This window comes from Drosophila suzukii, chromosome 2L, assembly GCF_043229965.1.
Source record: "Drosophila suzukii chromosome 2L, CBGP_Dsuzu_IsoJpt1.0, whole genome shotgun sequence".
NCBI classification, from domain to species: domain Eukaryota; kingdom Metazoa; phylum Arthropoda; class Insecta; order Diptera; family Drosophilidae; genus Drosophila; species Drosophila suzukii.
This window is the reverse complement of record NC_092080.1, coordinates 17,748,551-17,763,348: the sequence shown is the minus strand read 5'-3', so window position 1 is coordinate 17,763,348 and position 14,798 is coordinate 17,748,551. Positions and strand designations below refer to the sequence as shown.

The window sequence follows — 14,798 nt, the reverse complement described above, 5'->3', positions numbered from 1 at the left end:
TAGATACATCTGGCAGATAGGTTTGGCCCTGAATCTGGTCGGTTCGCCTGCTTTCATCAGTCGCAAGGGTTGCTATTTATTTTGAAAAAGGCAGAGAGTGCCGCTTCACCTGGTTCTTAAGAGGGCTTTAATTTTAATTAGCATTTCTTATTTACGGGTATTGGTTTCGCTCCTTTGTGCTGAAATTGGAAAAATATTTATAGCTTAATGTAACTAAATGTACTCCAGTTTTTCGTCTTAATTGGTTGAAAAAAATTTCGAATTTTAATTGGAATATAAAAAAGTCATTTATAATTTAAATAACAATTATGTTTTCGGGTGCCATACTTCAAAATTGGGGTCTTATAAGTTTATTAACTGGAATATAACAAAAATCATTTATAATTTTAATAATAATTATGTTTTAGGATGCCATACTTCAAAATTGGGGTATTATAATTTTATTAAAAACATAAAATAATAATTCAAAATATTTTGGTTTTTATTTAAAGGATTTAGAATGAGATTTAAAAAATTAAGTCGTATTAATATTTTGTGATTATGTCAAGGGTACAATCTTCTACAAAGATACCTGAAAATATAGCTGATAAATTTTGCAAAACAGAAAACATACCCGAATAGTTTAATTCATTCCCCCTTTATTTGAGTGCCCCAATCTGCTATCTTGAGCGTTTCCCTCGGTTTTTCGTAGCATTCATCCTTCCGTTCTTCCGCCCACTTTCCAGAGTTGACAAACAACAAGTGTGTCGAGTGTTTGGCAAATATTTAAGCTGCAATATCACCAAGAGGATAAACGAAGGAAAGTCACCTCCCTGCCTTGCAACAAAAATTAGCTTAAGCCAACAAACAAACACACACAGTGGGATGCTAAAGCCCGTTAGAGCTGCAATCGGAGTCAAGGTCTTTTGAACAGCAGGGAAATGAGAAATATTTCACATACGCACCGTTGGCCAAAAGCGCAAACCATGTGCCTAAAGAGACAGGCAATGGGCAAAGAGTTTTCCCAGCTTTTGGTAGTTCTGGTCTAGCGAACACACATGGATGCACTGAGAAAATCGTCCCAAATATATTGAGGTTGAAAATACAAAAGAAATGAATTCATTAAAATAATTAAATTACAAAATTTTAATTTTTTTACTCAGATTACACAACAAAACTAAAAATCAAAACAGGAAAATCAGTTTCAGAAAGTAAAATATTTCTTTATAAAAAGGTGACCGAAAACTTAACATTTTTTCTTTGTGTCTCTTTCCGCAAGTTCTTGTGACGCAATGAAAGTGAAATGGGGTGAGAGGAAGAGAAAGAGAAAGAAGCCTCTTGGCCAACATTTTATGCCACGCACGAACACACTTTCACTCTCTTTTTGTCCCTCCTCTGCCCTCTACTCTCCACTTTGTACTGTTTTTCGTTTTGTGCCTTATTAAATTTTCAAACACATGCTAAACTTAACCCGAGGATGTGCTTAACCTTCGCTCTGTTTTGATTGAGTGGCCCGTAAGTGTTTGTTTATGAGCCCTGTCCTCTCTCTACTTTCTACTTTCTTCTTTTTTTTACATTTCCTGCCTTTGTTATTGCGTCTGTTCTTACCATATCTGTCTCGTTTAAGCCTCCAAGTGAGTGCAGTTTGTTTAGCTTTTCTTTCTTCTTTCATTTCGTTTGACAACGTTTCCATTTTCAGTTGCTTTTCTGCACTCTTCTCTTTGTACAACTCTTCACTTGCAACAAATAAACAGAAAAAAATAAATTGTTTCTCGAAAAGCAAAAAAAAAACCGAAATGAAATGATAAACTCTTGCTTCCGTTTCCGCTGCGCCATTGTGCAGGCAGTTACTTCCTCTTCCTCTGGCCCTTCCTTTTGTTTTCCGTCCTCATTGAGTTGCAAATTCCTTCGTCCTGCGGCACCTCCACCATTTTGCCAACAAAAAATTGTTGTGCTGCCCAAATTATTTTGTGCCTCCCATTTTTTTGTCTAACATTTCAGCAGCGATTGTCCCGTGACCTGTAGATGTCAATGGTTTTTTTTGGGCCAGGATACTGTTTTGTGGTCAGTTGGATAAGACGAGTTTACTGTGGAGAAACATTTCATAAAGACATGAAGCCCCAACCATATTTCCTACAATATAAAGTGTACGCCTCGTGAATTTCTATGCCTTTAAAAATTCATATACTGACCCCATTATTCAGGCGACTACTTTAAAGACTTAGTTTATTTAAAAATTGTAATAAGAGATCTCAAGAAATGGAACAATTTAAAACATGTTTTGATTTCTCAATATATTTAATAAAGATTTAGTAGTTAAATAAAATTAGAAAAGAAATCATATTTTGATGTGAATGACTTAAAACCGTATTAAATTTCACTTTAACCTCGCAAGAAAATCTCATTCGTTATAAGCCATTGGAATGTTAGAGGCTGACTGTCCTCAAATTCTCGGATACATACCTTCTGATGGACGAGTAAATAAATCTCTGTAAATAAATTATTCAACATGAAACCACATAATTGAAATGGAAGGACGAATTTAAAATATGTTTGCTGTTGTTCAAGTGCGGTCGGTATGCAAATTGTGGGAAAATTTATGTTAAATGCCCATTCCTGTTTGACATTGTAAATATGACCTGCCGAAATGAGTGTGATGTGATGGATGTCAAGACATTTTCGAGATAGCCATATCATAATTAGTTATAGTTTTAGTTGTACTATACAAACAAGTTTCCTTAGTTAGCAAATCTTCATCAAAGTATGCTCTCTAATAATTCTATATCTGTGGAACTTGATAGGCTTGTGAGCTAACACTTGGTTGACATGTTTCAGGCCCAACATCAAGTATCAGTACTCCGCTCTCGACAGTGGCAATGGGATCGTGGAGCGAAGTCCCCGGGAACGGGCCCAGAGGGAGAAGGCCCTGAATGCCACTCAGGAATGGATTCAGAGTGCCAATGGGCGCTACGAGGTGATCGCCCACCTGGATGAGATCGGCTCGAGGCATGGCAAGAACTGGTTTCTGGTCACAGATGCTTCGGTGAGGATTCATTTCCTTTTATATCGATTAGATAAATATTTTCCCCTACTTTAGGTCCGCACTGATCGTCTGCTGACCCTGCTACCTCTGCCCCCCGACTGCGTGGCCTTCGAGGATCTCCCGCCCAACGAAAGTGCGAGGGAAATACTCATGGAGCTCCTGGGCTCGCTGCATCATCCGTACATATATCCTGTTCTTGATTTGGGCTTCTTGCGGAACACCTCGTATAACTACGCCTGCCTGGTGACGCCCTTCAACTCGCGGGGCAGTCTGAAAGATCTCATATATAAGGTTAGTGATACTTGAGAACAGATGTGAACCCATTGCAGTTATACTCCAATATTTATCATTAATTTATTGAAATAATTTTTTAAATTACCCAATTACCAAGAATTCTGGAATGAAAGTAGTTAACAGAAGTGCAGAAAAATAGTATTTGCATAATGTTACTTCTTAACTAAAAAGGATCTTTAAGAATCAGAATGATCAAACAGCAGCAAATGTGGTTTGATATAGAAATTCATATAAATAACTGAACTTCTGAATTATTTCATACAAAAATATGATTTGTATTATTAAAAAGATAATGTTATCAAAGAGACGACTGAAAATATTCTTTATTTGAGGAATTGCAATATATTTATAGAACATTTTTTACCAAAAGGAAACAATTGACCCTGGCAAAGTCCTCTAAAAGTAATTGAAATCCGTTTACCTTTCAGGCACAGTGGAACGAGCCGTGGGCCAGGAAGTACACGCGTAAGCCAAATGGCTTACCGGTGAGCCAGGTGCAGCGCCTGGGGCGACAGATCCTGGAGGCACTGCTATTCCTGAAGGAGCGCGGCTTTCCGCTTCACGGTCACCTGCACAGCGGCAATGTCATCCTGCAGAACGGGGCCGCCAGGTGAGTCCACTGTCGATTTGCGGTCCGCTCAACTGTGAACTAATTTAATAATGGCTGAAATATTTGATATCGAACGTGGGGGCTGTCATGCTAAATTCACCGGAATAGAAGCGAAAAAGATTTTAGCCCAAAATGGCAAATTAAAAGCAATTCCCCAGCATCGTTGGCCATTTCGTAGCACTTTAAATGCATGTCCCTGTTTTTGGGCCCCCTCGACCCCCCTTTTGTGACCCATGTAACTGTTGTGCGACAACGCGTAAAACACCTCCATACCCCATTTACCCTCCATAACCACCCACCCGCCGGCAAACATCGAATGGGTGTTACAAAAATAAAGCTTTAGCTTTTTGCCATTTTAAAAATAAATGGTCGGCACAAAAGTTGCTTATACTGCAGCTTGGGGATGGGGAAAAAAGGTGGGCTGTGTGCATGCGAGAAATTCCTATAGGTGAAAGTCGATTAAAGTGCGGATTTTTTGCCGCTCAAGTTTGCGCCAAGTGCATGACCCAATTTCGCTGCCTTCTTCGCCAGGGAATCGCTGGGTGCATTGAAAAGCTGATTTTCATATAAATTGCTTATACATACGTACAGTCATCGATAGGGCCACGGAAAAGTTAAAATACCAGGGAGCAAAGAAGCAGGAAAATAGAGATTGGTAAGCTGAAAAGCTGATTGACGGAGTGGAAAGGAAAATACTTGCTCAAGTGGGATTGCAATAAGAATCTCTAACTGCTATCGATGGTAATAAAGAACCAGATGTAGAAAATAGACAAGGGTATCATGGTTAAGTCGAAGCTATAAAAACGGAATGCAATTAGAAAGGGATTTATCTAAGACTCAAGTCTTTGATTACAGCTGAGAATCATGGTAATTATCAAGAAGGATATTCATACCGGCTCTTATAAAGTATTAAATAAACATTTTTAAACGGAAAATATCTGAGCCATGAAACAGCAAACTAAGCGTTTTGAGAACCGGTAGCAATAAACTATACTAGCACGGCAACTATCATCTTCAGAACATCTATTGTCAGCCAATTTAGGATACCTTTTCCAACTAGTCAGCAATATTGCGCTCTAATGAATACTGAGAATCGCTGGCAGGACCCTCCAACCGAAAGCCCCGGCCAATCCGCAATATACATACAACACTGTGTAGTGCCATAATATTGTCATATCAGGTCTGACATACGCTCTTTGTCATAAAGGCACATCGCAAGAGGGGAAAGGGATGGCCGATGATACCCAGCCAGCCCTCTCTCGCTCGCACATAAATCCATAAAAGTAGACACTTTGTGGCCGCCTTTTCCACGTGTTGGCCATCAATATATATGGCAGAACCGCCATCGAATATGTTGCATAATTAAGACCGAAAACAAAAGGGATGTTGGGGAGGCAGAAAGGGACCGCCATTTAATTATGCATTTTCCGTGACATTTATTCCCTTTTATTTTTCCGCCCATTAGGTTATCGGGCCTCGAGAACGGCCTCCTGGGCCTCAGTTCGCGCATTAACGCCGTCATGTGGTCCCGATCGGTCACCGAGATCGAAAACGTGGATATCGTCTGCTTCGGCCACCTGCTCTACGAAATGTGCACGGGTCAGGAGCTGACCACCCCCAAACCGTCCATGAGGGTGCTCGAGATGGAGCTGCAGCACTACCCACAAATTGGCCAGGTTAGTAAAAGTACACAGAAACAAAATGAATGTGATATGTTCATAATTTTGATAAAAATCGGTATATGATCCATATAGATACGGGAGGTATCAGTTTGATATGTTCGCCATCTTGCTTTCGCTTTCTTTTTGTATTTCAGAGAGTTTTCAATATTTCTGTCGCGCTTTTCACCAGAGTAATCTCGCTCTTTTTCGATTTGAGCGAACTTTCAAAAAGAAATACCATTCCTTAATGTCAAATTTACATTTTTTAAAGACAAAAAGCTTAATAAATTTACCATGGGAACATCAAATTAATCATTATGTATTTTTTCTGTTTACAAGTTCTTTTGAAATATCATTTTAAGAGTTTTGGCAGTGGAACTGGGAAAATTTGTATTCGTATTATATTTTCATTATAAATCTTATTTTATTATTTTATTTTCATTTTATTTTTCAGATAAGAAAACAAGTAATGTATATTTTTTTTGCTAACATCACAGTGTTACAAATTGACAAGAACATGAGATGAGGAGCCACGAAGAATTTCACTCAGAATATGAAATCTTTTTTACAGATTCTGGAAATATTAGGTCTAATCTTTGAGCCGCCTAGCGGTGTCTGCCCCTCCGTCGAGGACCTAGTCCTTTGCGATCTCTTTCGCAGCATCGATTTGCGCGAGCTGCGTGGTCCCTGTTTCAGTGTAAGTGTTACCTCGAATATCAATATCTGGTTTGTGGGTCACAACATCTGGAGCTTTACTTCGTTGCAGACAATTAAGCCAAGCCTCAGCAGGTCCACCCTAAACCTGCTGCAAGCGGTGAAGAAGCGCCAATGCGCCTCCCTGGGTCATTCCCTGAGTGAGGCCAACTCGCCCTGCACGCCGCCCTCGACGCCGCACGATCGACGCACTGGGTGAGTTTTTCCACGCCGAATTAGCCTTCTTTCACCTAGAAGCAAAATGTGCAAATTATACTCTGTCAGTCACTGGCATATCTCACATGAATCCCTCACCACACAAACACTGACTCATACACGGTTCATCCTCATGTTCTTCGGTGTGAGAGGAAAAACGAGTCTTGTATGCTCATCAAGAAATTTTTAATTCGTTGTAGGATTAGGTTAGGTTTTTCCCAATGTAACGCCAACAAGAAGAGAAGCTTATAAAAATTATGGTTTTATATCGTTTTGTAGACGGAATATAATTATTCTTAACTCTGAACAAAGTTAAATTTTCACTTATTTTATAAAACTTATTATTTGAAGTAGATTTACAAATTACTAACACTCTTAAGTAAGATAATTTTTTAGTGCCCTTAGTTTCTTCTAGTTCTAAAGTAACTTTATTTGATTTTTGAAGGGTCTGTGGAGTCTAATGACCACCAGAGCTTTTTTTTTTTCAAAATATACATTGTAGAATGCTGAATCGCTGAACAAAATTAACATAATTAACGAAGGCCCCATAAACTGCAGCGTTTTTTCCCATAAAAAATGTGGCGCCCAACATGTGAGCAAGCGTTGGGCGCCATATTGTTCTCCGCACCGGTTACGCTAATCCAGTTAGCTGTGCAAAGAATAATAAGTAGGTGAGCTCAGAAAAAGGATTTTAAACTTTCGGTGAGTTTGCCGAACAATTTTCGAATAATAATGAACCAAAATAAATCTTTTGTAAAAAAATACATAAAATGTAGTATATACTGCAGCATAGTGATAGGAGGGCCCCACGTTGGGCGCCATTAAAATCCTTGTGCGGACCTGCTAATCCAGTGGTTGTGCACTCACATTTCGGGCTAATAAAGAGAAAAGCACACACACATCCGAGGATATGTTAAACAGAAAGCAACAGAAAAGAGAGAAAACTAACGCTGCGAACCAAGGAAAGGCGGAAAATGTTGCAATAGGCTTTTTGTTGTGCGTGTGCCTGTGCGTGCCTAAAGGTAATTATGATAATGTCCTGGACTCTGAGCGGCCTGACTCATCCACCCAAAACCAGAGTTCAGACTTTAAATTATGCATACAAGACAGGATTATAATTGAGTGATAAAAACGAGGGCGAACCAAGCGAACTAGCAAAAGAAAAAGTCCCAAAATAATAAATACAGGAAAAAAGTGCTCATTTGCTGCCTCATGTATATTTAAGCATATTTTACCCCGTGTAAATTTACTCTGCTGCCTTAAAAAAAATTAAAATTATTTAATTAAATACTCAAACGCATGTTTTACTTTCATAACAATTAACAATATATGTAGTGGAGGATTTTTTCAACTAAAGTATTTTTTCCGTATGCAATGTTTTACTCTCTCTTTCTCTCCTACCGTACTGCCTACTACTACCAATACTACTACTCAACTTTGTTGTGTGTGTGTGTGTGTCTATCTATCTTAGTGTTGCGAAAGCGCCCAGAAAACCGTTACCGTTGCAGTTCCCGTTACAGTTGCCGCTACACCAAACCCATCATCTACTACACACATACCGATCCGCTCTTGAATGTATCTCAACGTTCATTTTTGTTTACATTACCTATGTGTGTGTTTTGTTTTTGATTTACAAACTCTTGCATTTCTGCATTTGTTTATTTACATAACCCGTTCGACTAACAAAAACCAACAACAACAACAACTACAACTACTACAACAACATCAGTGTTCTGCCTGCGCCCTATGAAGTCTTTCGTATGTACTAAACCAAACCAAACCAAACCAAACCAAATTAAACCAAACCGAACCGAACCAAAACCAAATCCAAAACCGAACCCGAACCCAAAAACCAACAATGAACAACTCACAAAGAATATCTCACAACTAAATTTTACAAAACGAATATCGTGTGAAATAAAACCCGAATGAATACCTGAATAAAATTAAATTAAAATCAATATACAAACCGATAAAGCAAACATCGTTTTTTGTAAGAAAATTAAAGTTTTTATACCAGACGGAAAATGAAACTAAATGCTGCAAAAAAGAAATGTTTGTTGTAGTCAAATGTGGTAAGTGGCAAAATTTTTGTATGCTCCAAACCACCACGAGAAGCTGCACCACCCAGCAAGCAAACCACTTCGCACCACTCAATCGAACCTGCATCGGAGGAGGGCCAGCAGAGTACATAGAATATATATTTATTTATTTAACATGTGCAAACCACATTATCCAACGCCTTTTGTTTAATTTTGCTTTTATATTTATGTGCTGGTCGGCATAATAAAATATAATAATGTTTTTCCTGCTATTTGCTAAACTCTTTTCAATAAATCCCATCTGTTTAGCTTGTAAAGAAAAATATATGTGTTTATGTTGTTTATTGCATGCTGTAGAGAATATATGTGTAATTGAAAACTTTTTGATTGGGTACAGAGGCTAATTAATTTCAGAGCAATAAAAATAAAACATTTAAATTAATATAACGTTTCCTTTTTTCAAGTCACCTAAAACTTTTTAACTGTAGAAATATAAACAGTATTTTTTATAGATTTTATACAGTTCCCTTGTCGAATACAGATCTTAATTACCAAGCATAATTCACTTCTCTGCCATAACGTACAGTTGTTATTAGTTTAGCAGACTAAGGAAACTTCTGAATGACAAGCTAGGCACTAAAACTATGCAACCTTACTATATCATACATATGCTCCTAATTGAGTTTACCACACTATGAGATATCCAAGTCATGTCTAGAAACTTTTGCAATATATCTCAGCATAGCAGCCATTTTTGGGTCACTAATTGAGTTCGTATAGAAGGAGATTGAGGGTAGAGTGGGCAACTTGAGCCTGATTGAAAACACGCACGTATTGACGCTTCTAGTGCAGCACCACACTCTCGCAGACATATTCGCAATCCCAATCCCATCAATGCATTCATCGCGTACAATGACATGCCATGGCTTTTCTGCATACCCGAACACAAAAGAAAATCAAATCAGGTGCGACCGGCAGCGTGGTCGGAATGGATTTGAAAAAATTCTGAAATTTCTGATGGTTATTCTCTGCCCTTTCACCCATTTTTCCCCCTCCACTACTTACCCGGCCCTGGGCCAACCGAACCCACAGTATCAGCCGAACAATGGACTCATTTGACATATCAAGCGACTCGGAGGAGGGTCTTCTGGAGGAGATTGTCGTCGGTGGGAGCTGCCATCGGCAGCACCTGTTCCGCCTGCAGCAGTGGCACTCGGCCCACTCGTATGTCCACCCCTCGTACGCCTCAGAATCGCCCATCCACTACTGTGACCCGGCGGCCCTCTATTCGGATGATAATAGTCAGGAGGCGGGTCAGGATCCCCAGCCGCCGACCATCCGTTGCAGCACCAGCAGCCAGAGCAACCTGGATGTCCTGCTGGCCGAGGGCTCCGTGACCGAGGTCTACGAGGAGCAGGAGGAGGAGGAGTACTTCGAGCCGGAGGAGGAGGCCAGTGGCTCATCGGGAGCGGGGGCCCAGAGGCTTCAGGCCCCGGCCTGCACTTCGTCTGCCGCTGGAGCCTCCTTCAACCACCAACTCACTGCCGATATGTGCAACTACAAGAACTCGAAGAGCCGCAGGCTGGAGTACTCCCTCAAGTGCCTCAAGTACGGGCGCAGTAATCCCTCCCAGGACTCGGCCTTTGGCTCGCTGACCGACAACGACCTATCCATCGGCTCGTCCAGCATCCGGTTGAGCAGCTTCCAGTCCATCTCCTCGCCCATTGACGAAGGCGTGGAGGATGTGATCATAGCTACCACCACGGGTGGCAACGAAACCTGCCTGGAACTGGCCACCATTCCCAGGAGCATGGTCTCCCAGGACTCGGCCATATCATCGCCCTGTCGCGAGAGTTCCCCCAACAACTTCCTGCACATCGACGATGCCATGTCGGGAACGGGATCCACTTCCTCGGGCTCGAATTGCGGCTCCTATGGAAATATACGTCCGCAGCAGTTTCCCGTTTCGCTCTCACCGAAGATTTTGGTAACGGCCACCAGCAATTCGAGCAGCTCCTCCCTGGCCTCCACCGGCAACGCGGGTCAAGGTCAAGCTCAAGGTCAGGCTCAGGCCCAGGGTCACGGACCGGGGCATCCGCAACAGCAGTTCGATCCGCCCAAGATCCTGGTCAACGATCAGAACTCCATCTACACCACATCGCCATCGAAGCGATCAGGAATGATAGAGGTGTTCTCTCAAAAATACCGGGTGAGTAAACTAAAAAAACTAAGAGACCTTAGAGTCAGCAAGTAAAATTTTGATACCCATCACCACCATCAACAAAGCAAAAGTACCAAAACTTAAAAATATTTTTGAGAGATATTATAAAAAATCACATTTTCGTATTTGGACAACTAAAAAAAATATTTTAATATTTCAATAAGAAACATCTGTTGATGTTACGAATCCGTGGGTATGTTTATATAAATTTCTAACAAAAAAAACACATATCATATTTGAGTTATTTTATTGCCTTATTTATCAAAGTTATTTACAAAATAGTGTGGATGTGTTTGTATTGTTGACCCATTTCCTGTTATTCAAAAGTACCTAGTAGCCGTTTTTTCCCATAATTAAATTTGAAAGCCTCTTAAAGCATATGTCCGGCTTCCTGTAAATTTTTCATAACTAAAGGTATTTGCAAATTGTTTATTTCAAGTAATCAAAGATGATATTATTTTAAGAATACATTGAAATATTTTCATGTTTGAAATAAAGTAGTTAATTAGTAAATTAATTTACAAACGCATTGAAACCTTGAAAATGATCAAGCGGTGTGAATGAAAGCTTAATTAGTCCCCCTTCCAGGTGAGCTCCTTCGAGGACATGTCCCCGAAGAGGACCTCCGACAAGCAGCACCTGAAGCACGTGAATCGGCTGGCCTTTCGCTCCCTGGAGGAGGAGCGTCGCATCGACAATGCCTTCCTGCCGATGGCGGATCGCACCCACTCGGACAATCGCGTGAATATGCAGAGCGAGAAGTACAAGAAGCTCACGCACGCCTCCTTCCGCATCAGCAAGGGTCAGGGTCAGGACTCGCCCACGGCCACGCCCACCAGCCAAACGCCCCCCAGTCAGCCGGGCAACTGCATCGAGATGCAGCGAACCGGAAGACAGACCCTCTGGCGGGACAGCAAGTTCTACCGGAAGAACAGAATCGCCAAGAGCAACGATTCCCTAATGGAGAACAACCCGTCGCCCAGGATCTCGCCCTGCTCCCTGCGGGATAATCAGTACGAGAGCAGGAGCAGCTCCCAGGCCAGCAGGAGATCGCTGAGTGGAAGCCAGCAGATGTTGAGTGTGACCACCAGTTTCTGCGGGAATGGCAGTGGCGCGAGAAACTCAGCAAGATACTGCAGCTCCAAGAGCGAGGACCTGGGCGAGTCCTCCGACTATCTAAGAGTGATGGATGCCCGCAAATCCTACTCCGAGAGGCACCTGGTGCGACTCAAGCAGACGGCCATTAACAACACGCACAGCGAGGACGAGATGAGCTTCAACGATGACAATAATCCGACGGTATCATCGCAGGGTCAGGGGCTACGAACCGGCACCCAGTACAATCAGAAGGAGCACCACCACCAGAAGCACTACCAGTCGGGTGGCAGGTGGAGCAGCAGTTGCTCCATCGGGGGCCACCTGAAGACGACCAATATAAAGACCACCTCGCTGTCCGCTCAGTCCAGCCAATCGAATTTAGTGGCCACCTCGGCAACTGCCAGCTATCGCACGCCCTCCAAGTCCCTTGACCAGAGCATCGCCACTATAGCCACCATCGCCATCCCGAGCATCCATCCCAATCCCATCCAGAGTAGCACCACCCAGGGCAGCAGCAGCAACACCACCACCACCACCACCACCACGAGCAGTGACAGCAGCAGCAGCACCACCAGCTCGGTGGACGAGTCCCCATCGAGATTGACCCTTAGCGGTGCCGATCTCTCGAGGATCTTCGTGATGGACATGGACGATGCCCCGGGCAGCACTTGCAGCGAGGAGAAGACCCCGCTGTTGGACAGTGTGGAGATGTCTCCGATCAGTCCAACCTATCCGAAGCAACCCGACCTCGACAAGCTCTAAGGGGCCACTTAAAATAACACTATGTACACGCGCACACAGACACGTTTTGAGCAGCCGAAATGCAAAGCATGTGATAAAGAAACCAAATATAACAGAAATCGAACGGGGAACCACAAAGTTATAGAACTAATAGGCTAGGTATGAGATGGCAAGGGGGAAGTATTATAAAAGAGTTAACAGATCAGAGGACTCCATTTAAATTTTTTAGAGTAACTGTCTTTGTTGAATTTACGATCCTAAATCCATAGTTAAGTACCACGAAATACATCGTCGGTTATCCCATATTGATTAACTTAATAACGTACCCTAAATGTTAAAAACTTTAATTTTCTAACCTTAACTATTTCCCGAAAACTCATTTCTAATGCTATCCCCTCTGCCAGTGTTGGTTAAGATAAGGCAATTCTATTCTTGGTTTAACACAACACACAAACACGTACACCCACTCACTCAAATATAATTGGGCTGCTCCCGCCTTTGCTAAATCCACACTCAAAGCTTTCTTCTGGTAACAATAATATTTTTCTCTTTATATTGAACTTTAGCCGGTTGCTTTTACAGCAATTCGAAATTAACTAGAATATTTCTTCACTGAAGCTAATCTCTAGACTGCTAAGCCACAAGACAACACAGAAAAAGCAAAGGGATTACCATCCTGCTGATTAGTTGTTTTTTTTAGCAAAACAAAAGGGAAACCCGTTTTCGAATTATACGGAATTATACACTTTACTTGGTAGTTAATTGAATAGTTAAGACTTGAAAGCTTCGCAGCTTGGCGCATTGAAAATGTTTTACTGTAGCCTAAAATCGTTTTAAGCTCCCAGTGGGGCGTGTTTTAAATATAAATTATATAAAACATATTTTAGGGAAATTAAAAACGAACAACAAAATTAAAAGAGCAAACAAAGCCAAAGACAGTTTACCCATTGAATGGAAAATCCAAGGCGGAGTTGGAAGTACACAAGATATAACGAAAGAGTTAGGATTTCTTTATTCAGTTGCCTTTGTTCAGAAATACCACATTAGCCAGCACTTCAATATCGCAACGGAAACATAAATTTTACCCCATAAGAGTTAAACATTATCGTATAAAACCGTAAACGATAAAACAATACAGAAATGCAATCAAATTTACTAAGATATCGCAAACGAAAATATCACAAAACCCACACACAATCGAACACAAAATAAGTATACTCACTAACGATCATATATATAGATGGTAATATTAGACGCACGCACTTAACTAAGACGATCCAGATTCGAACCCCGGTCCAGAACCCAACCCCACCCGACACATTTGAAGAACTCAGATGACCCGCCACAGAGTCGCCCTTAGTTTGATTATTCGTAGTCGCTGAATGCCTAGAACATTGTTTACGGGACCCTTTAGAATGTATATGTATCCCCAATATTGTGTAAGTTCATTTTGCTTGGAATTGTTTGTGTATACACGTATGTACTCCCCAAGTAACTCCAGAAAATGGAGATGCTCTTGAGATCTAACAAATAAACGAGAAAATAAAGTACACTTTGGAGTTTTATTTAAGAGATAAAAAAGCCAAGAAATTCAAACATAGGTATGTAATTACAGCCAAAAAACATCGAACTAGTTAAATCTATATCTAAAATCTATCTAAAAACATTTTTTAAAATATATAATATATTTCTTGGCTTAAAGAGAAACAAAATGCATTTACAAGTACTAAATATTTATTTCTTGACAACATTTTTGTCTATAATAATTACGATTTTTCCCAATGTGCCGATGCCAGTTAGCTAGTGCACCCTCCCAAACACAAACTAGCAAGTTCACAAACCTTAGTACACCTTTAGTTCCTTTTTTACATCTTACTTTAATTTGACATTAGTTCTACATAACTCCAATTAAACAAAACAGGTTCCATTCTACATCGCTAGGTGTCGCACCAATTCAACGGTTGGAATTGGAAATAATGTATTTAAAAGGAATTCCAACCAAAAACGTGTAAACACCCAAATATATGTATTATTTTATTTATTTCTAATATAATTTCCTGAATATATCTGCACAAAATCAAACAATTTGAAAACATTAAAAATTGGGGGGGCGTATGTACATAAATACGATCTTGTAACTTATTACGCTCGCCGATACTTCTAAATTATTATGTTTCCAGAATCTTTTTTATTAAAACAT

General features: G+C 40.8%; 1 protein-coding gene across 18 annotated transcripts in view; it reads left to right on the top strand.

Moving 5' to 3' along the window:
* Slob (Slowpoke binding protein) overlaps positions 1 to 14,148 on the top strand; it is a 38,990-nt gene extending 24,842 nt beyond the window's left edge. For 9 of the 18 annotated variants that reach the window (XM_070997311.1, XM_070997349.1, XM_070997318.1 and 6 more), the window contains 9 exons: positions 2,815 to 3,022; positions 3,077 to 3,313; positions 3,745 to 3,926; positions 5,392 to 5,602; positions 6,042 to 6,053; positions 6,159 to 6,284; positions 6,354 to 6,496; positions 9,631 to 10,747; positions 11,336 to 14,148. In XM_070997311.1, the coding sequence (XP_070853412.1) occupies positions 2,815 to 3,022; positions 3,077 to 3,313; positions 3,745 to 3,926; positions 5,392 to 5,602; positions 6,042 to 6,053; positions 6,159 to 6,284; positions 6,354 to 6,496; positions 9,631 to 10,747; positions 11,336 to 12,619 (3,520 nt within the window). In that variant the 3' untranslated portion in view covers positions 12,620 to 14,148. Of the gene's footprint in view, positions 1 to 2,814; positions 3,023 to 3,076; positions 3,314 to 3,744; positions 3,927 to 5,391; positions 5,603 to 6,041; positions 6,054 to 6,158; positions 6,285 to 6,353; positions 6,497 to 8,225; positions 8,572 to 9,630; positions 10,748 to 11,335 lie in introns of those variants that run through there. The other 9 variants (XR_011604596.1, XR_011604598.1, XM_070997356.1 and 6 more) reach the window with 5 other exon arrangements.
* The last annotated feature ends 650 nt before the right edge of the window (positions 14,149 to 14,798 follow it).